The sequence below is a fragment of the Polypterus senegalus genome, chromosome 13, assembly GCF_016835505.1.
Source record: "Polypterus senegalus isolate Bchr_013 chromosome 13, ASM1683550v1, whole genome shotgun sequence".
Lineage (NCBI taxonomy): Eukaryota > Metazoa > Chordata > Cladistia > Polypteriformes > Polypteridae > Polypterus > Polypterus senegalus.
The window spans coordinates 141,215,350-141,238,498 of record NC_053166.1 but is presented as its reverse complement, the minus strand read 5'-3'; the positions used below and the strand labels follow the sequence as shown (position 1 = coordinate 141,238,498).

The 23,149-nt window shown below is 42.1% G+C and overlaps 2 protein-coding genes across 2 annotated transcripts in view; one reads left to right on the top strand and one right to left on the bottom strand.

Moving 5' to 3' along the window:
• The window catches only part of flii (FLII actin remodeling protein), a 43,289-nt gene extending 29,786 nt beyond the window's left edge, over positions 1-13,503 (top strand). Inside the window, exons 22-30 of the mRNA XM_039776522.1 lie at positions 609-748; positions 1,654-1,873; positions 5,244-5,398; positions 6,374-6,434; positions 7,113-7,241; positions 7,421-7,527; positions 9,690-9,795; positions 11,234-11,299; positions 12,375-13,503. Coding sequence (XP_039632456.1) covers positions 609-748; positions 1,654-1,873; positions 5,244-5,398; positions 6,374-6,434; positions 7,113-7,241; positions 7,421-7,527; positions 9,690-9,795; positions 11,234-11,299; positions 12,375-12,509 — 1,119 coding nt within the window. The 3' untranslated portion in view covers positions 12,510-13,503. The remainder of the gene's footprint in view (positions 1-608; positions 749-1,653; positions 1,874-5,243; positions 5,399-6,373; positions 6,435-7,112; positions 7,242-7,420; positions 7,528-9,689; positions 9,796-11,233; positions 11,300-12,374) is intronic.
• Positions 13,504-15,299: 1,796 nt separating this feature from the next.
• Positions 15,300-23,149, bottom strand: part of llgl1 (LLGL scribble cell polarity complex component 1) — a 96,043-nt gene continuing 88,193 nt past the window's right edge. Inside the window, exons 22-23 of the mRNA XM_039776237.1 lie at positions 21,705-21,784; positions 15,300-16,809 (exon numbers count right to left, since the gene is read on the bottom strand). Of these exons, the coding sequence (XP_039632171.1) occupies positions 21,706-21,784 (79 nt within the window). The 3' untranslated portion in view covers positions 15,300-16,809; position 21,705. The remainder of the gene's footprint in view (positions 16,810-21,704; positions 21,785-23,149) is intronic.

Below are 23,149 nucleotides of genomic sequence, written 5' to 3'. Positions count from 1 at the left end.
ATAATGTAGTACATCTTCAGGGGATAACATTAGACACCAAAGGAGATCTTCATATGCCATTCGTATTAAAATGTTTGCAGTTTAACTACCCGTGAGTGAATATCATTTCTCTCTCTCTCTAATAGTTATACGTTGCGCTGTAACAATGTAACTCCAAACACAGAATCAAAAATTCAGTGCAATATTGATGAAAAGTTAATTAAAAAAATTGTTTTTACTGAAGTTTTACAGTAAAAGTGTAAGTTTAAAAAGTATTTGCATGTTAATTTCAAAGCCAAACAGAAAAATATCTGTCTTTGTCTCGGATTTATTTTTTTAATTAATTTTAATATGACTGGATGCCTTTCCTGAAGCCAGCCCTCTCTTTCTTTTATTAAATTGCCATGAAATATTTGCTTTTAAATCAAAAACAAATATGAAAAGTAAACTTCAGCTGTGTTTTGTCATGCATATACTTTGCTAAATGCACACTGTATCCTGTATTCTTGTTGTGAATATGGAGAATGTTATCAGGTTTTTCTAGCTTTAGGATTGAGTCGTATTGAAATTTTATACATTTAATATTATTATTTTTTTTTTTTGTTTTTTATCTTGAATTTTCTTTTCAGGCTGAGCAGTTAATGGAAGAATGGAATGAGGATCTTGATGGAATGGAGGGCTTTGTGTTGGAAGGAAAAAAATTTGCACGTCTTCCAGAGGAAGAATTTGGTCACTTCCATACGCAGGACTGCTATGTGTTCCTGTGCAGGTGTGTATGTGCTTTAGCTAACATGAATAGCTGGACTACAGTGATAACGGTAATTGGTTAACATAAGTTGTATTGAAAGCTGCTTGAATAGAAGGACTTCAGTGGAGAATGTGTTTAAGTTGACACGCTGTTGACTTCAGAACCTCGTGTTCAATGCAGTGCAGCTTAATTCAGTCTTTTTACATCCCTTGTTTGAGTATACAGGATGCATTCCAACATGCGCCCTTTTAGTGGAAACTTTTTCAAAGTTTTGCTATTTTTTTTATTTTGGCCACACTTCTTTTTGTGAACTGGTATTTAACAAAGAACTTCAAGTTTAGGGTCAGTGTGAAAGTCATTTTCCACAATAATACTAATACGCAGTCACTAATCAAGGTCACATTAGATCCCAGAGAATGCATATGCAAGCACAGGAATCGGACTAGTACACCAGATGATGAGGCGGCAACACATCCTGGTGCTTCACGACTTGCCTCATGTCTTGCCTCAAACATGTGCATTTTCCTCATTTTCTAATCCATACCAATCAAATCTTTAAAAAATATGTTTGTACTATGTTATTGAGTTAAGGGAAGGAAGAAGAAGGTCCTGCAGAGTTAGAAGGCTAAGCTGCTATTCACGCAGGGTAACCTTCAAGTTGCATTTGCAGATGTCATACATTAAAGTATATTTTTGTTGTGAAATTTGTTAAGTTGCACTGGTGGACAACTGTACCAATCTATGGCTTATTTCAATTTGTGTCTTGCTTCACTGGACAGACATCATATTTTTACTTATCCAACAAGTTCATTTTTGAATAAAGAGGGGAGTAGTGTCACAGCAGCAGCTCCTATCTGATGCATTGTTTGCTCTGTGAATCGCCAGGCTTTCTCCCGTATAGTAAGAGAGTTTTCTGACTTGTGTAGGTACTGGGTTCCTGTTGAGTATGAAGAAGAGAAAGAAGGCAAGAACAAAGAGAACAAAAATGGTGAAGATGGTGATGATGAAGATGATAAGCAGCCAGAAGAGGATTTTCAGTGTGTGGTTTATTTCTGGCAGGGCAGAGAAGCTTCCAACATGGGTTGGCTGACTTTTACTTTTAGTCTGCAGAAGAAATTTGAGAGCCTTTTCCCTGGAAAGTTGGAGGTAAGTGAACTCCGCTTCTGTTCTGTGTTTGGCCTGTAGTACCCGAAAATACAATTATATGTATAGTAGGCCAAAATAAAAGAATAAGAAAACACTTCAAATGTTTGTTTTTTTGGGTACACTTAGTTTTCACTCGTAACTATGCAGATGACGTACGACTCTGTAGTACCTGATAACACAAGTGCATTAAGTCAGTCAGTAGACTGTATGACTAGTGTTATAAATTAGATGAATATTAACTTTTTAAAATTAAAAGAAGAGAAAAGTGAAATCCTTATTGTTGGGACTGAACAAAATTGAAATAAGATTTTAAGCAAAGTAGGAAAATTGGCAGACCAAAAAATCTTGGACTTCTTTTTAATGCTGACTTGACATTCAAACCTCATGTAGTTCCCATTAAGAGAGCGGTTTTGCATTTATGAAGTAGTACACGAATTAGACCATATCTCCGTCTACAAGAGTGTAAGAAGCTGACTCCGGCTTAGATTACTGCAGGGCTTTGTATACTGGAGTACATCAATACGTATTAGGGTCCCTGCAACTCGTACAGAATGATGGACCAAGAGCACTGATGACACACACCAGAAAAAGAGAACATCTAACCCCTGCTCTGATAAGTCTACGCTGGCTTACCATTTCTTCTAGAATTGATTTTAAAATCCTTTTATTAGTTTTAAGGCAGTAAACAGAGTCTAACAGAAGGTGTTCTCCATCTCTTACATTGGGGAGAAAAGTTCACCCATTCCAGACAGAGTACCCGTGGACTGATGGCTCTGCCTCGTTTCTGTTGGTGGTATTACATCACAACTCCAGTTATTTCTCTCTTAAATATATTGAAGCATTGGCATTCTGCCAAGAGGGTTTGCCACTTAAGTTCATAGCAGATAAAGTATAATTCAGTCAGTCATAATTAAATGAAAAAAGGCATGTGATGCCCTTAGATATCCAGGACTGCAGTTGCTGAATGGATTGGCATGTCTATACCCTTTGTAATAAGGATGGCGTACTGCCATTGGAATTAGCAAGAAATTTCTGATGGGTACTGGTCATATTTTTACAAGGATTTGTACATATTGTCCATAGCCATTAATAATTAAATAGTACATTAAGGCCCCAGGCCCAACCTCAGCGGGCACACAATAAGGTAGTCATGCTATCCTGTCCCTTCAACCATGCCTCCATCTACTAGTAGACTGACTTAATCCAGTTCAGGGTCTTAAATGCCCTGCCACACACACACACACACACACACACACACAAACACTCCTCCACAAAAAAAAACAACCCACTGACACCTTCTCCTCACCCCAAAAATGTGCAAACTCTGGCAGCATGGTGACGCAGGGGTTGGCACTGCTTCCTTAAAACCCCCAACCAGCCTGTTAACAGTTGCAGCAAATTTGTAGGGGTGAACATGTGCAAAGTTCGTTCGCAATCCCAGGAGGCCACACCACCCACTGTGAAGTCAACTCCCTCAGCAGCTGCAGTGTGGGTGAGGGTTCCATGACAACTCCCACCTTAGTCAATTCCCACATTCCCAACTCCCCACAATTACAATTCCCCACATCACAATTCCCACATTGCAATTCCCCACATTGCAATTCCCCACTTCCACAACTCCCCACATTGGGATAATATGGAGTGCACTGAATTAATAATATAATGAAGGAATTCTAAAATGCAAATAGTAGTAATTAATCTCCAAAAGTTTTATTTCATGACAATTTATTGAAATGCATTACTGATTACAAAATACAAGTAACTGATATACACAAATGAACAAATGAGTTTAATACAAAATATGCTTGGTACAAAATAATGAATTAGATAAGGTCCTATTCCATTTGCTAATAATTCCACTGTACAGGTTTATCTAATAAAAGAAAAATCATTAAACTAAATGTACAGTACAAAAACTATTAATAATTGACAAGAATGACTAAAGTACACAGAAACTACTAAACACAAAGGTTACTTTGGAAACTGCATGTTGGCCAATTTTCTCAAATACTTAATCTTATCCTGTTGATTGGCATACCCTTGGACAGCCTCAATTACTTTGCTATTTAGGGTCTCATACTTCTTCCTTTTTGGCTGTGGTCTGCCATCATCTGCATCAGCCAATGTCTTGCTGTGGATGGCCATGTCCTTCTTCAGACCTTCCAGAAGATCCCACACACCTGGATGACTGCAGTGAAACAGGGCTCTCAGTGAATTGTGGTATCCTTCACAGCAGTTTGTTGTTCTTGGTAGGCCAGTAGCAGCAGCTTCAAAGTGATTCCAGATTCTAATGGGAAACACTGCATCTCTGCCTCTTACTCCAGTAATGTAGGTTGATTCAAAGTAGGCAAGAAGGTCATTGTAGTTGTCTTCATCAGGGAACTCTGCTATCAAGTCATTGAACAGGCCTCTGACATCCTCCACTGGCACAAATTACAAATTTTGGTAATTTAAAAAGATAAAATCAAAAATGTTACGTTTTAGCATGTTTTAAGAAAGATTCAAAAATAATAGAATTCAACTTACCTGTTTCAAATTTTTAAAAGGCAAATTGTATATAAAAATGCATGCTTGGATAATGTATTTTTACATATTTATTAACAAGTAGCGTTTTAAATAAAATAATGCTCGATGTGGGGAAACGGAGGGCACGCTTTTGTATCATTATATGGACTGTCTTATATAGTACATTAGTCTATGGTTATAATAAATATTATCCCAATGTGGGGAGTTGTGGAAGTGGGGAATTGCAATGTGGGAATTGCAATGTGGGGAATTGTGATGTGGGGAATTGTAATTGTGGGGAGTTGGGAATGTGGGGAATTGACTGATGTGGGGAATTGTCTGGCCACCGTGGGTGAGGTGGTTGAGGTCATTGTGTGCAAGTTGAGAAGATGGTTTCACTGATACTTTTTATTTAGAAGAATGTGGCAAAAACTTCAACTCTCCTTTTGTTTTAAATGCATTTTGTGCCCCTTTGGTCTTCCATTTTTGGGGATAAGGCTCATACTGTTGTACGGTGGTGAAGTTACAGAATGGACAAACAGTGTCTTTAAACTTCACAGTGTAGATACAGGAGAGAGCGAGCACACTCTGAAACACCATCATGTCACCTTTCGTTGTAACAGATTTAATAAGCTGGTTAGTCTAAAATCATTTTGGATTAATGTAAATAATTTTTAAGTGAATGTGGAAAATCAAAAACCAAACTCCTAATTCACTCAAAAAGTCATTTTGTTCCGCTATAATTGTTTTGTATTTGTGTTTGTGTTTTTTTGTCTTGGGAATGTTTTCAATATTTTGGTCAAAATCCTCTTTTCCTGCCTGTTTTGCCAACACAAAAACATTTTTTTTTTTTTTTTTCCCACAGGTTGTTCGAATGACTCAGCAGCAAGAAAATCTGAAATTCCTGTCTCATTTTAAGAGAAAATTCATTATTCATAAAGGAAAAAGAAAACTGAAGGATGACCACGTGCAGCCCAGTCTTTATCACTTAAGAACAAATGGCAGTGCCCTGTGCACAAGGTAAGAAGCCATTGGTGACCTGAATTCCTGTGACTTCTTTTGTCTTTTTCTTCAGCCTCTATCATTTTTTTATTTTTTTTTTTAAAACCACTTGTGCTTGGCTTGATCATCTAAGGTAGAAGAACACTACGGTTATTCCACACAGTCAAGCCCCAGGTTTCAACAACAGGAGCTGAAGTTCACTCTGAAGCTGCTCATTTACAGGCTGGATTACCAGTTCATCATGGTGGCGACTCACTCCAGGGCTGAAGCAGCTTGTCAGCACAGTTAGAATATTTATGAAGCCCCTTGCTGCTGCGTAGCCCTCCCAAACATACACACCTCTAAACCATACAGAAGTACGCTACGCAATGAAGACACTAGACAGTTAGAATGGATGTAATATGAATATCAAAACCACTCCCAAGTGAAATAACTGAATGCAGAAAATAACCGTGGAGGGCGGCTAACTTGTGAATAAACCCGCAACTGCCCTGAGTGTTCTGTGACTCCATTTTTTTTTTTCCTCTATTTTTTTTTTTTTCTGCTGAAAAATGATTTTAGCATTTTAAGACCCGCATTAAGCTGTAACTTTGATAGAAAATGACAGGAACATCTAACAGGAGAATCTTTTATAGAACCATTGCTGCTGCTACCAGACTGCTCCATTCTTGATCCAAAAAAAAAAAAAAAAAACCAGTTAAGGTGTACTTCTGGACCAAACAGGAAGTCCTGTCTCACCTAGTGTCCTGATTGGTCAGTAACCCTGTCCAACAAATCCCTCACAGACGTTTTCTTTAAAACCCAAATTGGCAACAAAAGGTGTAGGACATACAAACACAAAGATCACTACAGACAATCAAGGACTATTAATGGAAATGATGAAATAATGAATGTAACATTTCAGATATTGTTTTTCCCCCTTTTTATTATTTTGTTTTGCTGTCCTCCTCGTTACTCTTTTATTTATTTATTTTTTAACTGTGTCTGTTGTAGGTGTATCCAGATTAACACCGACTCAAGCTTGCTGAACTCAGAATTCTGCTTTATCTTGAAGGTAAGAGAACTCTGAACAAATTTTAAATGTTAACTCAATCTCCAGCATAGCGGAAGAATGTGCAACACAGCAACGGTTTTGTATCCAACAATGTTTGCTTTGTTACGCCCTGCATTCTGTACTTGCGTGCTGTAAGTGAACGACACGGAGAGAATTCTGTTGAGACTCTCCCTTAATGTCAACATTGCTGTACGTTCTTTCACCATTAGTATGTTCGTTCATGACTGTTGGCCTGGCCTGGGTCGTTATTTTGGGTTTAGATTTAAAAACTTAAAAGGATTAGATAAGTCCGCCACTTGTGACAAGTAGGCTTTTTCAACAAACTTAGGCCTCTTTAGATGACGGTAGAAAGCAGAATAACAGTCTGTGTTTGTTTGTTTTTTTTTCCTTGTAGCATTAAAATGCGATGCGTTTTTGTTATTGTTGGTATCCCTTGTCAGTACTGTACTGATATGATTTTGATGTCATGTGGGACGTTCTTATTACCAAATAGGAAACTACTGGTGGCCACATTGAGTAGCTGCGTGAAACAAGATCTTTGAGAGCAAGTAATTGTTGTACCCTCAAATACACAACTGGGATGACATCTCTGAACTTGAATTTATTTTATTCCAGTTATAAAAGTTTGCCAGAAGGCCATATTGATTCCATTTTTTTTTTTTTAAACTATTCTTCCAGGTGCCTTTTGAAAGTACAGACAACCAGGGAATAGTGTACACATGGGTGGGACGTGCAGCAGACCCTGATGAAGCTAAACTTGCAGAAGAAATTATGAACACCATGTTTGATGAAACCTACAGCAAGCAGGTAGATGATTCCAGAACAATATTTGTAAGCAATGTGGTAATAGCGTCCCAATTTTTAAGAGGTTTAAAATTCCTATGTTTGCAAGTATTTTCAGTTTTAAGGAGAGTGAAATCACGAAGTATGGCAATGCAGACTTTTGTTATTTGTATTTTTGAGTTTAATACAAAGTCTTGTTTCAGGTAATCAACGAAGGAGAGGAACCTGAAAATTTCTTTTGGGTTGGTATAGGATCACAGAAGGAATATGATGAAGATGCAGAATACATGAAGCACGCTAGGCTTTTCAGGTTCGTGAATAACTTCTTGCAACTTCTAGGACATTCCCCGCAAACGTGACCAGCAAATCAAAAGCAGGCAAGTTCAAATGGAATGAAAAGGAGATCATTTTTGATAAGAGCGTATCCCTAGTTGAATTAGCTAGAACAAAGGAGTGAGCGGTTAGTCACTACAGAGGACTTCTGTGTCCCCCGGTAGCACAGGATTGTGAAGTTAGATGAACGAGATGATGTCTGCTTACACAATAATAAACGGGCTTTCTTCATCTCAAGTCCCTCACCCCCCAATTATTGTATCTAAAAATGAACATTAATACTGTGCATATATCCGTATTTTTCTGTTCATAGCAACTATCATTTCAGACATGAGTTTTGAACTGTGACGTCACTGGTGTTTGTTCCTCAGATCCAGGATGAAAAGTGCAGGACTAGCATGTACTTCCTCCATTGACTGTAACTCTTCAATCCTCATCATGCTTTAGGTGAATAGCTTTGAGGCTTCTAAGGAGTGATGCCTCTGGCTTCTAGTTGATTGGGCCATCCATTGTGCCAATCTAGACAGGCGTATATAAAGCCTGTGCTTTGTGCACACCATGACTTTACATTCACGACATCTCGATCAGCTGTCTCCCAAGCTCTGAATTGGGTTTCTACTTTTAAAGCAACAGGAAGACCACGAAGTGGCAGTGAGCAGTTTTACCCATAAGGTATGCTTTTGCTTTCTGTTTGTTGTGTGACACAGAGACGTTGAATCCAATGCCTGGGCGTAGTTAGTGGGTTGGTTTCATCTCTACAATAGTAAGCCAAGTGGACTGCTGCATCCTGGATGTATTGGTTTTGTCATTTGGCAAGATGTTAACCCGTACTTGGACTAGGTGTTGTGTTTAGGGAATTACTGAGTGCTGCAGGTGCCTTGTAGCAAAGCGATTTGTAGAAGGAGATCAGATAGATAGATAGATAGATAGATACGATGTTAACACTCCAGATCCTGAGTGTTTGGCATAGGAGATTGAAGGATGGAGGGCCTCTGTTCGTGACACCAAATCTCAGTTCAGAGTCTCCATGTGTAGCTCCTCGCTGGTGTAATGAGCTGCAAACCTCCATTTGAACTTAGTGACTTCTTTAAAGTGTTTAGGAAGGGCCTGAAGACTCTCGTTTGGTGAATTTTTGTCTAACTGCCGTTAGGTTTTTGTAACCTTGGATTTGTAACTCGGTTATATTTTGTTCTCAGCTCTTCACTGGTGGTAATCAGTTTTGTATCCTTTGTCCTGTTGCACTTGTTCCCGAGTAGTCCCCAGACTGATGTTAACGCGATTACGTTTGCCTCTTTTGTAAGCCATTTTATACAAAGGCATCTGCTAAGCAAATAAATGTGAATGAGGAACCCGTTTAGATAGTGGAAGAACATCCTGAACATATGAGCGTCAGAGTACAAGTGACAAAGGTGGTACATACTGTATAGTTCATACCAGTTGATAAGATAGATGACTGGCATCACAACAGTCATTAAAAAGTTAAACACTTAGTTGGATGATCGTTTTTGTGACAATTACGAGAGAGTCGCTGAGCTTTCATTCATGATTTTTAACATTCTGAGGAGTTGAAGTTGGACAGACATGTTAGCTTCTGCTGTTACTGTCCTTAAAGACCTCTAGGGGCACATCAGGGATTCTTGACAGCCAAAACTGCAACCTGAAAAATTGGCCATCCAACAGAAATGCTGGCAGTGAGCTTCTAAATTGTCAAGACGAGCATTCAAGTCTCTGGTGACACGTGTGAGACGGCCCAAGACCAAGACGAAGGCTCATCCTGTCTGCTGAAGGCATGCACCAGGTTAAAGTGGAACATAACAGCAAGAAGAAAATGAAAGTTAATAAGATGGCCAACCATAATAAACTAAACCTATAAGCGGGTAAATAAATTGTAATGCATCATTGGGATGAAGCTGAAGATCTGTTGTAACACTGAACTTCACTCCACAGCCTCCTAGCGTTAACTCCTTGCACTGAAGTTCTTCATCATCTGCACGTTCTTCATCTTTCTTGGTTGTTCATACTTTTGGTGTTCTGAGTTTAGCAACTCAGTTAAACAATTTACAGCTCTAATTAGTAATATTGAGAGAGTACTTTAACAATGATCACAATTTTAGTTTAACTGCCCCCCTTGTATTTCAGATGTTCCAATGAGAAGGGCTACTTCTCAGTATCGGAGAAATGTTCAGACTTCTGTCAGGATGACTTGGCAGATGACGACATCATGCTTTTAGACAACGGCAAAGAGGTGAGCCTCGTAGGGACAGTCTGGGATTGTCTGCACAGGTTTTCACTTTCAAGTGGACTCCGGACGCTTTTCTTCTTTTCTGTTTTTAATTCATTTAGTACTCTCTGTACAGATTCATGTTTTTTTAGGCATTTCTCTAAAGCTTTGTGCAGGTGGTTGTCTCGTTCGTTTTTGGACATGTGTTACATCCACTTGTTTCTATTCACATCATGGCATATATTTAGTAGTAAGCTCTGAATTGGGCATATTTTATAATAGTACTCACTTTTTCACATTTTGTTATGTTGCAGACTTCTGCTAAAATTTTTATTTTTTTCCCCCTTGTCAAGCAACACTCACTACCCCAGAATGACTGAGCATTAGGCTTTTAATAAATCTGAAGAAGTTTTGAAAATTCTGTTTCCACTTTGACATTCTGGGATACTTACTGAGTGTTGCTTGATGTGCAGAAAAAAAAAAAATAATTCAAATGATTTTAGTGGGTGGCACGGTGGCACAGTGGGTAGCGCTGCTGCCTCGCAGTAAGGAGACCTGGGTTCGCTTCCCGGGTCCTCCCTGCGTGGAGTTTGCATGTTCTCCCCGTGTCCACGTGGGTTTCCTCCTCCAGTCCAAAGACATGCAGGTTAGGTGCATTGGCGATTCTAAGTTGGCCCTAGTGTGTGTGTGTGTGTGTGTGTGTGCCTGGCACCCTGTCTGGGGTTTGTTTCCTGCCTTGCACCCTGTGTTGGCTGGGATTGACTCCAGCAGCCCCCAGTGACCCTGTAGTTAGGACATTGGATAATGGATGATTTTAGCACACTGCTGCAATGTAAGAAAAGGTGAAGGGGTCTGAAGACTTTCTCAATCCATTTCATACAACTGAGAGGACATCCCCTGCCAGCCCACCTGTTAACACCGTGGCTCCTGGGTTCACGACTTGTCTCCCCACGTCGCTGCAGACAGGGGTCACACATTGGGTTTGTTTTTAATTCATTTTTTTGCTCCACCAAGTTCTTAATTATTGAGCGAATGGTGACTGCTTCTTTCAAGTTAATTTAAAATGATTTACCTTTTAAGATGTGTGTCCATCAAATAATATCAAGCTGCTCTTGTCTACAAAAGAAAGGGATGGTCTTCACAGGGGGGACACAACACAGTTTTGGAAATGTGTGGTGTAGTGAAATGAGAGCAACTAAAAAGCCACAGGATTAAATATAAGTTTTCATCAGCAGCAATTAATGCCTTCTAATTAAAAAGCCAGATGAAGGAAAAGTGATGGCCCACAAAGGAACTGCATTTTCAAGACCCCCTTGTTTAGCTGGTCATAAGTAGGCTTGAGTGATTCTTATTTGGTTGCTGGCCATCTCACATCACACAACTTCTCCAGTAATGTTCTGTTGTATACACATACTGTGCGCATAGTAGATCAAAATAATGTGTTTTGTTTTGTCTTGTCAAGGTTTACATGTGGGTTGGAACTCAGACCAGTCAAGTGGAGATCAAACTGAGCTTAAAAGCTTGCCAGGTAAAACTTTTTTTTTTTTGTTTGTTTTTTTCAGTAAATTAATTGTTAACATCCAACCACCAAATCCATTCACAAACACACACTGAAGGCCGATTTTACTAACTAGTATTGTTTATAAAGATGACTAATCCGCATGTACTCGTCCTTCAGCAACCCTGGCCAAAGCAGACTGTTGCATTGGGTGGCTTTGCACTTTGACCTAAACAAACCAACCACTCTGTTAAACTTCCATTAAAGTAAAGTGTCACAGGCCATTCAAACAGCCAGGGTTTGCCAAGTAAGCCATGCCATTAAGGCTGTGACGACAGCCCCAATAAGCCACAGCATCATTTCTTGAATGTTTTTTGGTGAGGTGAGCTGTTAAGTAAAATAAAGGGCAAAGAAAAATTTGACCTCACAAATACACTGAGATCAAGTACAGCTATCACTGTAGGAGAAGCAGAGGCAAGGCGGGCAGCTGAAGGACACCTCATTGGCAGTGCTGTCACTTTTCCCTTGAACATGAATCCCTGCTGCTGTTCTCTGTCTCCATTTTAGCAAACCCCATGCGTAAGAGTGGAGGGTTTCCATTACCACGACTGTCTCAGGGTCACACAGTGTCATTTGCTAAACCTGCAGCTCCTTAATCGGAGCAAACGCTTCCATCACTGCTAATATCTCTTTATCCATTTTTGGCCTCCATATCTGAAAACAGGGGCAGCAATGCAGGTTGCCTGCCCAAACAGTAAGCGGTGTTTTGGGAGTTGTGTCAAGCAGCATGGCGCTGCCATCCTGGACCCGTATGGGCAGCAGTGGCCTAGTACCATTTGCCATCTTTGCCAAATGCAGGTGTTCTGTTATGGACATGCCATTTCTATTGGCTAATACTTTAAAGATGAGAGTCTAGTGCTGAATCCCCAGCACTGTGAGCAGATGTCACTGTCACTGAATCGCCTCCCATTTGCTCTCCTAGTGCTTCAAGCAAATGTAGACGTTACCTTTGATGGAGGTGGTCTCATCGTTAGGGGTTCCTGCTAGCAGTAGGATGTTTTATTTAATGGCTCATCTGTCCTTTTCATCCCACCCCCCTTCTAAGGTTTACATCCAGCACATGAGGTCAAAGGATCAAGAGCATCCTAGAAAACTGCGGCTTGTCCGAAAAGGAAATGAACCGCACAATTTCACCCGCTGCTTTCACGCCTGGAGTACCTTCCGGAAGCCACCTGCTTAAAAGGAGAGGTTTTGCATCTCACATTACATGTTTGATCTTTCAGGATTGCAATACAAGTATTAAAAGCTGGTAACTTACTGCAGACTTGAACTACGCTTAAACTTAGCATGCTGCCTGCAGACACTGTGGCTACGTCATCGACGAGGGAGCGGGCCTGACCTTCAAATAGTGTTATGCCAAAATCAATGCATTACAATAGCTTCGGCTGACCTGGGTGGGTTTGGAAAATAAAAAGTGGGGTTTTCTTACTCATCTTTTCTAGAGAATTGTAGAGACCAAAGAGGGAAAACAATATAAATGTATTTAGAACATTGGCTGCCTTCACCTCCAAGGTTTGTTTTGTAATTTTACACAAGAATTTCTTTTTTTCTGCAATTGGAGACCTCCAAGAGCCCCTACCGCCTTGGACGATTGGCACATAAGCCGAAATGAGTCTTTTGATTAATAACAAGTACTGTTTAAAATCAGCAGAGGGCATTGCAAGCAAAATGACTTCAGTGTATTACAAAGGCAGAGGGAGGAGAAGAACCTGGCTGGTCAGCTTAAAGGGGGCGAGGAGGCCCAACAGCTGGTAGCTGTGCGTTTTTAGCAACTCTCTAGTAGGTACGACGGCTTAACGACGACCCTCGACATCGACGACGCGGCCAACTCACAGTCCAAGCCCAGGAGGATAATTCAGCTTGCAAACTTTTCAAAGATGTGAGAAATCATTTGATCTGAAAAGTTTAGACCGAGCACTGCTATGGAAGGAAACATCAGGCCAGAACATGGCAGCAACAGTCAAACTCGCGACCACCATTGAAACTGGGCTGCCTTTTTGGCTCCCACCATTCTCTATGCGGGCTCTTCTTGCTATTTTTGCTCCTTTTTTATATATATATATACATACACACTCACACATGTGTCTGATCAATAACCTGGTTTGAAAATTGTAGACAAGTTCTTGTAATTATTTATTTTTAACAGAGCACCTCAATAAAAATTATCACAAGTCTTCTTGGTCCATTGTCTTCTCCTGAATGGTGTCCTTCCCAAAACGGTCTACGCTCCTGAGCGCTGTGCATTCTGGAGGTTTGGTTAGCCTCCACTCTTGATAAATGAACATATGAATAATCAAAGGAACGGGGCCACTTCCCACTGGTCCTAATGTCACGGTTTGTCATTTGGGTACCAAAAAAAACCTTGGGATAGCATAACCAACTCTTACACTCACACGGTTTTTATTCTTCCATGTGGCGCGATATGTCAATTATAAAGCACTTACCCAACTGTCACAAGGAGGTTCTTCACATGGACGTCACTTCGTTTGCAGCTTCACATGGCAAAGGAGTGGGACAAAAGGACAAGTCAGGTGACATGTGGTGCTGTGGATATCTTCAGGGTTTGTGTCTTCACAATAAGATTAGGAAAGAGAAACCAGACTAAAATATATTGACACCATTTCCATATTGCTTTTTACGTAATAAATGTAAAGCAAAAATGTGTATTTCTTGTGTGAAAAGGTAATTGCCCCCTCTCTCACTCAACATTGTTGGACTCGGCTGAATGAACACAGCCAGTCCTGTTGAATGTAAAACCTCACCATGACATCAGGGTCAGGACATCAGCACAAGCCTCTAGAGGAGCAGCAGGCCTTGAGCAAAGAAAATTCCAGAAGAGAGAGGGAGATGTTGAAACTTCTCACTCAAGAAGAGATACAAATGCAGCCCTGTTGCAGCTAAATCTTGGCTTATATTGACCACACCATGATAGTGTAGTCATCGCCTTCAAGGCAGAGGAGATGTGGGTAGAGGGGGATTGGGGGGGTGGTTAGAGGGCTGCTGAAACTCATCAATCAGACAACACCACCATTTCTCAGATCTGGGGCTCCACCACACCATGGTGGCAGCCATCACCTTCCAAATGGAGAACATTTCAAACCCTGGTGCACGTTTCCAGGCCATACCTGCCAGGGACAGCGAAAAGTCATTCAGTAAGTCAGATTAGGACCCCAGAAGCAAACCCAAAGAACTCTCCTCAGTTAAGGTCAATGTCCATGACTACACAATTAAAGAGAGGCGAGAGTAAAAGTGGGATTAAGGGGAGAGGCTGTGGCAGGACCTGAAATGAGCTGTTCCTGCTCTCAGCCCATTTCACAAAGAAGAGTGGATCGGAAAGACCAACACAAGGTTAGAGGAAACATTTAGCGGCAATAGCCACAGCTAAAGCATCGACAGCCAAGTATTGAAACCATGGGGGCAATTACTTTCTCACAAGAGTAACGGGTGTTTGACCCCCTCAAACTATTGTGTGCTCACTCCAGTTCCATTTCTCTAGCAACACTTTGTGTCTGATGGTTGGAAGCCGCAAACTAGGAGGAGATCAGGAAGATCAGTCGTGACACATTTATGTAAAATCAGGAGGTCAGGCTTCCCAAACCTTCATGTCCACAGTAACCATTTGTATGCCTGCCTCATCAGCGTGCCACCAATTCACTTTCTACCAGACTTGGCCAGTTAGGTTGCTGATGCTGGCAGTGCTGGGAAATTGTGCATCCCACATGCTGAGCCATCAAAGATGTTCATTAAGCTACCATTCCAGTTGTTAAAATGTCTTTTCATCGTGTGTAGCTAACCGTATCATCTCCGGATAACATGAGACTTTACTACAACTAAACATGGAGCTGGCCGGTTTGGGCCCCGAGGGGTCAACACACTCACGTACGACACCCCCTGGCACTCCGGGTCGCACCCCGCGGTGTAAACAGCATCAGACTGCAAAAAGCATAAATAAGAGAAAGCAGCAGCAGTGGACCGTTAGGAGGCATTAAATGCTTTATTAATATTAAACCCAATATTTTCAACAATATAACAATTCTACCTTCTTTAACGTAAGTACGTGACGGGTACAGTCTAGTAAGAAAAACAATCTACCAACCAATAAAAACCTGAGAGCAGGCGTCACGGCAAAGGTGCCACTTTAAAAAGAACGTAAAAGAACCGGGATTTATTAAATAAAGAACACCACAGCTGATGGGAGTCCGCGTTTCTAAGAACAGAAACCGACAATCCCTTCAGAAAACAGAGCAAAGGGGGTCTTTGCTGAGCAGGTCACGTTAGAAACAGCGCTGGCGCCTGGAGCTCGTTATAACTAACAAGTTTTACACAGTAAAAAGTTAATAATTCATACATCTTTATGTAATTCAGGTGCCATAACCACATACTTGTCCCTTTTCACTTCCATTTAGGGATGCAGAATCGATAAAAAAAAAACAAAAAGAAAAGCAAGCGTTGTCGGCTCTTGGCAGACCCCTGGCGTGTGTGTGCCAGCCAAGTGCTCCACTCCTCGGCCATTATTTTTATTCCACCTTTCCGCCCACATCCTCTCCGTGCCGTCTGGCTTTGGGGATCTCGTGTCCAAAGATGGCCCTGACCTTTGGGCTCGAATTCTACAGTTTCCACCAACAAATGCATTTAAGAAGTCCAAACCAATATGAACATACAGTGAAATCTTAAAAAGAAAAAAGGCAAACCGACAGCGTATGTGTAAACCGCGCGTGCGCGACGCCTTCACGTCATGTTAATACTGTGAGTCACTCGCAACTGCGTCGTAAAAGTGACAATGAAACACCACCCACCATCTTTAAGCTGCACAATCACAGCCACCTTAATACATTAAACAAAAAAACAAACAGATTCACATTTTAAAAAGCTCCCCATCAGCCTTCTCTGGGTGCACAGGGAGGAAACTTCTGAATGAACTTAATCATCTGGGGTGGACAGCAAGAGGTGAGACCCCCCTTGGCACTGCAGACACAGGCAGTCCCGCTGGTGGCAGTCAGAGTGGCATAAACGAGTCACAACTAGGTGATCTGGCAGAGGACCTCCAAAAACAAGTGAATGAAAGGAATGTTGGGTACAAGGAAGGGCAGAAGCAGCGCACACCCATTCATCTACTGGCAGTTGGCAGAATTGGGGGGGGTGTGGTGGTGGTGGTGGCACTTGGCAGTCAAAATTCCATTTGGCCCACCACATCTGCATTGGAGGCTCAGTTTCTTTTTTGAAATACAAATTTAAAAACAATCATGTTTAAAATGAGTTTGGCACCTTGTGCTTCACAGGATGTCTCCTACAAACACTGGGGAAGAGGACAGAAGGAGGAGACTGAAGGCCACAAGGGGGCACCAGGGGGGAGTCTTCGAGCAGGAAGCAGCCCAAGTAGGCACACGGCTCCTATATGTGTAAAGTTTCAAGTCTGCCACGGTCTTCTGCCCACCCAGCACATCCGTCCGCTCTCAATGTCCCGACTTGGTCAACAGCTCCTGTGTGGGTGGGAATGGAAAGACAAACCGCATTAGTGTCCCACTTTTTTTTCCTACAGCTACATACCCAAAAACACACCACCCCACCATCCCCAACCATCACTCTGGGCAGGTTAGAAAAGTGCCATCAATATAAAAATGTCTCTCCTCTTAACAATTCCTACACAAGATGGTGATGCAGCGGTTACAAAAGACCAGTAGGTGGCACCAACTCCTCACCACTGTTTGCCAATTACATTGGGGCACACCCTTCTCCTCTGCTAAATTGGTTAAATTCTTGAGCAAGTCTGAGCACAAGCCCACAACTTGCCCACTTTATCAGCGGAGTGCCAAGGTCTGCACATGAACGCTCGGTGGCATCTGGGCTCTGCTCCACTTCTTCACACCAAAGAATAAACAAATGAGCAACTAATCCCTTATTGGTCAGCATGTATATTGACTCTTAACAAAAATTGAAAAGAGGTGACACAGTGCTTAGTGCTGCGCTTCACAGCTCAAGGACAAGGGTCTTCCTGGCCTTCCTCCCACACCCCCAAAACACGCACATTAAGCTAAATGGGGCCTCTAAATGTCCTGCTGCTTCCTGTCTGGCTCTGAGGCTTTGAGACATGGACGCTGTCCAGTGACCAGAGGTGAGGACAGGACTACGACAGCACTGCAGCTCTTCAGAGAATCCTTGGGTACCGCTGGTGTGACTTTGTGTTGTTCACGGAGTCCCGAATGAGGCACATGACCTGTGAGGGAGTGTCGGTTACCGCAAGGGTTCTGAGAATTACGTAAAAGGGAAGACCACGGCACAAGATTAGGGGGCCACATAGAGAAGTGGGAAGCGAAGAGACCGTGTGTATTACGTTTATATGTTTAATATGTCACTGTGCTCTGTGCAAATATATTTTATAAATCTACTTTTCTTTCTGCTCACATGTACAGCTAACACAAAGCCAGATTTAGCACACAGGAGTTCACCACATAAGAACCGCTAGGCAAGCATTTTAAGACGAGACAAGCTAGGGACAACTGGGAAATGGGCAGTCAGACTGGTTTCTGTGTGTCAAACTGAAATTGTACCATCTTTGCCTTGTTTAGAATGGCATGGTTCACCTAAGTGGGGGCCTGAACATGAACAAAGAGTATAAAGCCTTGGCATATTGCCCGGCACACCTTTGAAGCCGATGGACGGATGGGAGATAATGTCATTCGATCCTGAAAATCCTTCCAATGCAGCGGCGAAAATGGCACACTCTACACATCGGACCCCCACTCCCGAACTGGGTTCTTACCATTGGCTTCCTTCGTCTGTTATGCAGCGTAAGCCGTCATTAAAGAAAGCCAAGTTATTTCTCCTATGTGATTTCTTAGCGCCGTATCACTAAGGGAGGGGTATCGCCTTTTTAGGTTATATTTATATAGTTTTGGGTTATGTAACACGTCACAATTACAAAAGAACTCATTCCAACAAGGGAGCTAGCGCCCCCTGCTGGATCCACCGTGTTTCCCAGTGGATGAAGTGCCAAGAGCGCCCTGTGGTGTGAACGTCACTTCCCCTTCCATCCTCCACCCACTGCCCCACTCCAACCGCCATGCGGTACCCTGGGGTGATTTCAGTATCTCGTGTATCACAGGAAAGGTGCGCGGCTGCGGCAGTCTTAGTGCGGATTCTTCCACAAATATTTCAGGTATTTTAGCTCTGCTTTTTGCCATTACTGTTGAAAACAATTCTTTATTTCCAATTTGAGAGTTTATCTTGAAATTAGGGATGCTCCTTTTCCAATCAAACTGCACATTCAAAATTTACAATAAACTAATTTTGCAAAACATTAAAGAATGCAAAAATTTCTGTTAAAATCTGCAAATTTCATTAAAACTAAAAAAAAAAAGAAGATCCCTGAACATGGCCTTTCAGTTACCTTTGTTGAGTCATTCTGACGGGGGATTTCTTCTCAAATCGTGCAAAGCATGTATATTAACCATCACCAATTTGACTGAAAGAAATGTGCGTCTGAGACCCCCATGTCTGAACTGAAAGTACCCGCATTCGTTTTGCGAAATTCGCAGCAGTGTCGTAGTAATACAGAATCAGGTTTCAGTGGTGTGAATTACTTACCGAGCCAAACACGGAAATCGTCTTAATGGACAGAGGTGATCTGCGGTTCTCTCTCACAGCAACAGAAACGTATTTAGAAAACCTTGTTTCTGGTCATCAAGCACAAGGGTCACATTAATCGAGAAATACTTAAATTATAAATGTTTGTATTTTATAAATTAAGAAATTATTGTATGTTATTTGCATTGTAATGAAATGTACTGTTTTATAATCAGATGACATATTCTATTTGCAAACAAAACATTTAAATAGCTACCTTTCTACCGGTAAGACAGGGGGGCTACATGAAGGAAACAAGGTTGAAAGGGGGCCATGGCTGAAAAAAGGTTGAGAAACCCTGGGTTACGGCACTACGGCCATGTGGCGCGATTCCCTGAGGGTGATCCGGCTTATTGCCGAGGACCCGAATGCCTGGACCAGGCTAAGGCGGTCATTTCCAGGGGGTGGGACTGCACTGTGCGTCTGCCCATGGGTTTCAAATGGGATACCAAGCCGTTTCGTCGTTTGGTGGGTGCGGCAACGTGCTGTACCAGGGGTGCATGCTCCCTAACCAGACCTGGACCTCTAAACTGGTCCAGTATGAGTGAGTGTATCCTGGCTCCCCGGGGTCTTAAAATCCGATAATGTGACAAGAGCTTATAAAAAGTGGGCAAAGAACCCCCCCCCTGTGTTTGGCAAGACTGATTAGCAGGAAAATACTATTTAATGTCAAAGTGAAATCAGATCTCTGTAAATTAAGTAAAAACATAAAACACTAAATTGATCATGAAGCATTCATCCCCTTCAAGTCAGAATTTACTCCACACACCTTTAGCAGCCATGACACCCTGGAGTCTGTGTGCTCGGGTCTCTCTGGATCAGATTTTGCACATCCGCACACTGTCACTGATGCCCCTTCTTTGCAAAACTGTTCAAGTTCCATCAGGTTGTATGGAGATCCTAAGTCCAGGAGAGCCAAAAACCCCAGAGATGGGAACAAAAAGATTCCAACACCACCCGGAGTCAAGTTCAACCAAAACATTCTGAAATGAATGGAGAGCTGGGCTCTGGAATGGCTTAGAAAACAGCAATGTTAATGTCCGGGAGTGGCCGAGTCAGAGGAGTTTCATCTTTATGCTTAGGGTTTTCTCCCACGGTTCAGGTTTCTTGCAAACTCCCATTAAGTTTTCCTCCAGGATTTCCCCATATTTTCCTTATTCATTTTACCCTTAAAAGGCCAGCCTTCCCTAGCCAGTTGCAAAGAAGCATCCCCACATCATGATGCGGTCACCATGATGCTTCAAGGCGAGGATGGTGTGCATTTAATAATGTGCAGGATTCAAACATGATGGTCAAAAAAGCTGAATTTTGTAATCGACAAACCAGAAGACCTTCTTCCAGCTGACTTAAGTGTCCTCCACGTGCCTTCTGGCAATCTCTAGCCAAGATGGTGTTTAACAGTTGACTTTCTCCTTACCACTCCCCTATAAAGCTGCTACTGTTGAAGCACCCAGGTAGCACAGTCTACAGTCTTGACCACTGTAGCTCGTGACTCCTTCAGAGTTCTCAAAGATCTCTGGGCCTCACTCACCAGGATCATGCAGAGTTTATGTGGACAGCCTGCTCTAGCAGATTTACAGCTGTGCCGGATTCTTCCCATGTCTTCATGACCAATTTAACTGGATATTCAGTCACTTGGATGTTTTCTTGTCTCTGTCCCTGGACTTGTTCTTTTCAAACTCCTTGTCATGGAGTTGGTTGGTCTGTTCTTTTGTCTTCAGTGTGTAGGTGAGGCCACCATACTGATTCGCCACAAGTGTGCCCCTCCAGAGAAGGCACATTTAGACTACAATCCGCTGAAACCCCAGACAGGTGTCCTCCATTTAACTAATTGTGACTTCTAGAACCCAATAACTGCTCCAGTGATGACTTTGGTGTTGTCGTATTAAAAGAGGTGCATACGTGCGCAATCAATTATTTTGCGTTTCATGTCTGTGATTCATTTAGGCCACTTTGCAGAGATCTGTTTTAACTTTAGGGAGACTTTAAACAGCCATTGAACAGTGTCAAGAAGCCAAATGGAATCCACTGTGACTCAGTTGTATAACAAAGTGACTACAAAAAGTAAAGGGCGTATCTAAGCGCCTCCAGCAGATTTTTTGAACATTGACACACAATGAGATTAGCGGACACGGACTGGACTAAATAGTCAGTTAAAAATGGGCAGTTTGTGCTTCACCGTCCACCACCGTGACCACTTCAGATGCGGACAAAGGGCTACTGTGTAATGTTTGGAGAGGTCAACTAATAAAATGCACCCCAACTCTCCAGTCCTATCTACTGCCCCAACACCAGTTTGATTCATTTATTCATTTATTTATTTATTTATTCTTCACAACACATTTCAATTCTTGCATTCTGTGCCAAAACACATCCTTTCCTTCATTAAAAATATCCACTCCACTGGACGTCTCTGCTTTTTTGTTCATCTTGTAGTGTACAATGAATTGCTGCATTCATGACATCTTCATTTTCAGAACATAAAAAGCAGACTGATGGGGCTGAAACGCCCACAGCCCTGCAGGCTACAAGGGAGCCAAATGCCAACTCAGTACAAGGAAAAACAAAGGAGCAAATCATTTGATAAACGTTTCAGATTGGAATATTTCGTTTTATAGGAACGGATGTTCAGAGTCTTAAAATTTCCAAAACAGGATGGTCTCCTTTAACACCACAAGCACTTGGTACTCTGAAGAGCAGAACCTCACCTGCGCTGCCCCGAGTGACACGTTAGAAGGCTGTCAAGACTTACTTCAATTGATAAGAATTCCTGGTGTCCGCGCATCCTCTTCTGTCATGTTCTTAAGATTTCTTTCTGCTTCATCTGTAGACCTAAAGCACATAAAAAACTCATTTTAGTGGAAGCAGCAACACTTTGTCAGATTTTTTATAGTGCATTTCAAAGGTTCAGAAGGAAATACAGCCTGATCTGCCCCTTGACATTATCTCACTACCAGATCCTACGTCCGTGCAGTTGATGGACACTCTGGGAAGCCAGTTGGACAAGTCTAGTTGGACAATGAGGGGCTTTAACAGGTTAGCATTATTTTTTCCCTTCTCAATCACCCACAAGTCAATGATACAGTGGATTTAAATTTGGACCCCTTCACTCTTTTCACACTATGTATTGAATATTCAGTTTTAAATTGATAAGTATGCCACGTTTGCCCAATAACCCACAATGACAACATAAAAGTGAGTTTTCAGAAAGATTTGCAAATTTGTTGAAAATCAAAAATTGTTTAATGATTCACACCCTCATTTCAGGATTTTGTAGAAACCCCTTTTGGCAGCAACTCCAGCTTTGAGTCTTCCTGGGTAAGTCTCCACAAACTGCGCACACCTGGATTTTTATCATTTTGTTCCCTTCTTCTTGGTAGGTCCACTCCAGCTCTGTCTATAAACTGCCATCTTCAGGTCTCTCCACTCATGATCTATGGGCTTTGGCTGCGCCACTCAAGGACAGTCAGAGACTCACCGTGAAGCCACTCGAGCCTTGTCTTGGCTGGATGCTTTGGGTCATTGTCATGCTGACGGGTGAACTGTCGTCCCAGTGGAAGCGAGAGGTGGTGCAGGTTTTCTTTGAGGGAAGGATGAATGCAGCCAGTCTCTCTGTCCCTGCCACTAAGAAGCACCCCCATAGCTTGATGCTGCCACCACCATGCTTCATCATAAAGATGGTATTGGGCAGGTGATGAGCATTGCCTGGTCTCCACCAGATATAGTAATTAGAGATCTGCCCAAAGAGAATAATTTTGTCTTAAACCACAGAATCTTTCTGCACCTGCTTTTGGGGTCCTTTAAATGCTCTCATGTGCCTTTTACCCAAGAGTGGCTTCTGTCTCCTATTGACACCTGATTGATGGAGTGCTGCCGTGACGGTTGTCCTTCTGACAGGTTCTTCCATCTCAGCAGAGGACTTCTGAAGCTCAGTCAGAGTGACCACTTAGTTCTTGGTCACCTTCCTGATCAAAGCCTTTCCTGTCCAGTTACTCAGTTTGGCCGGATGGCCAGTTCTAGGAAGAGTCCTGGTGGTCCCAAACATCTTCCAATTCACAATTATTGAGGCCACTGTGCTCCTGGGAACACTCAAAGCTTCAGAACTGGTTTTATCCCTTTGCTCTAATGCATGCCTTGCCACAGTATGATGACCGAGTCCTACAGAGAGTTCTTTGGACATTGTGGCTTTGGTTTTTG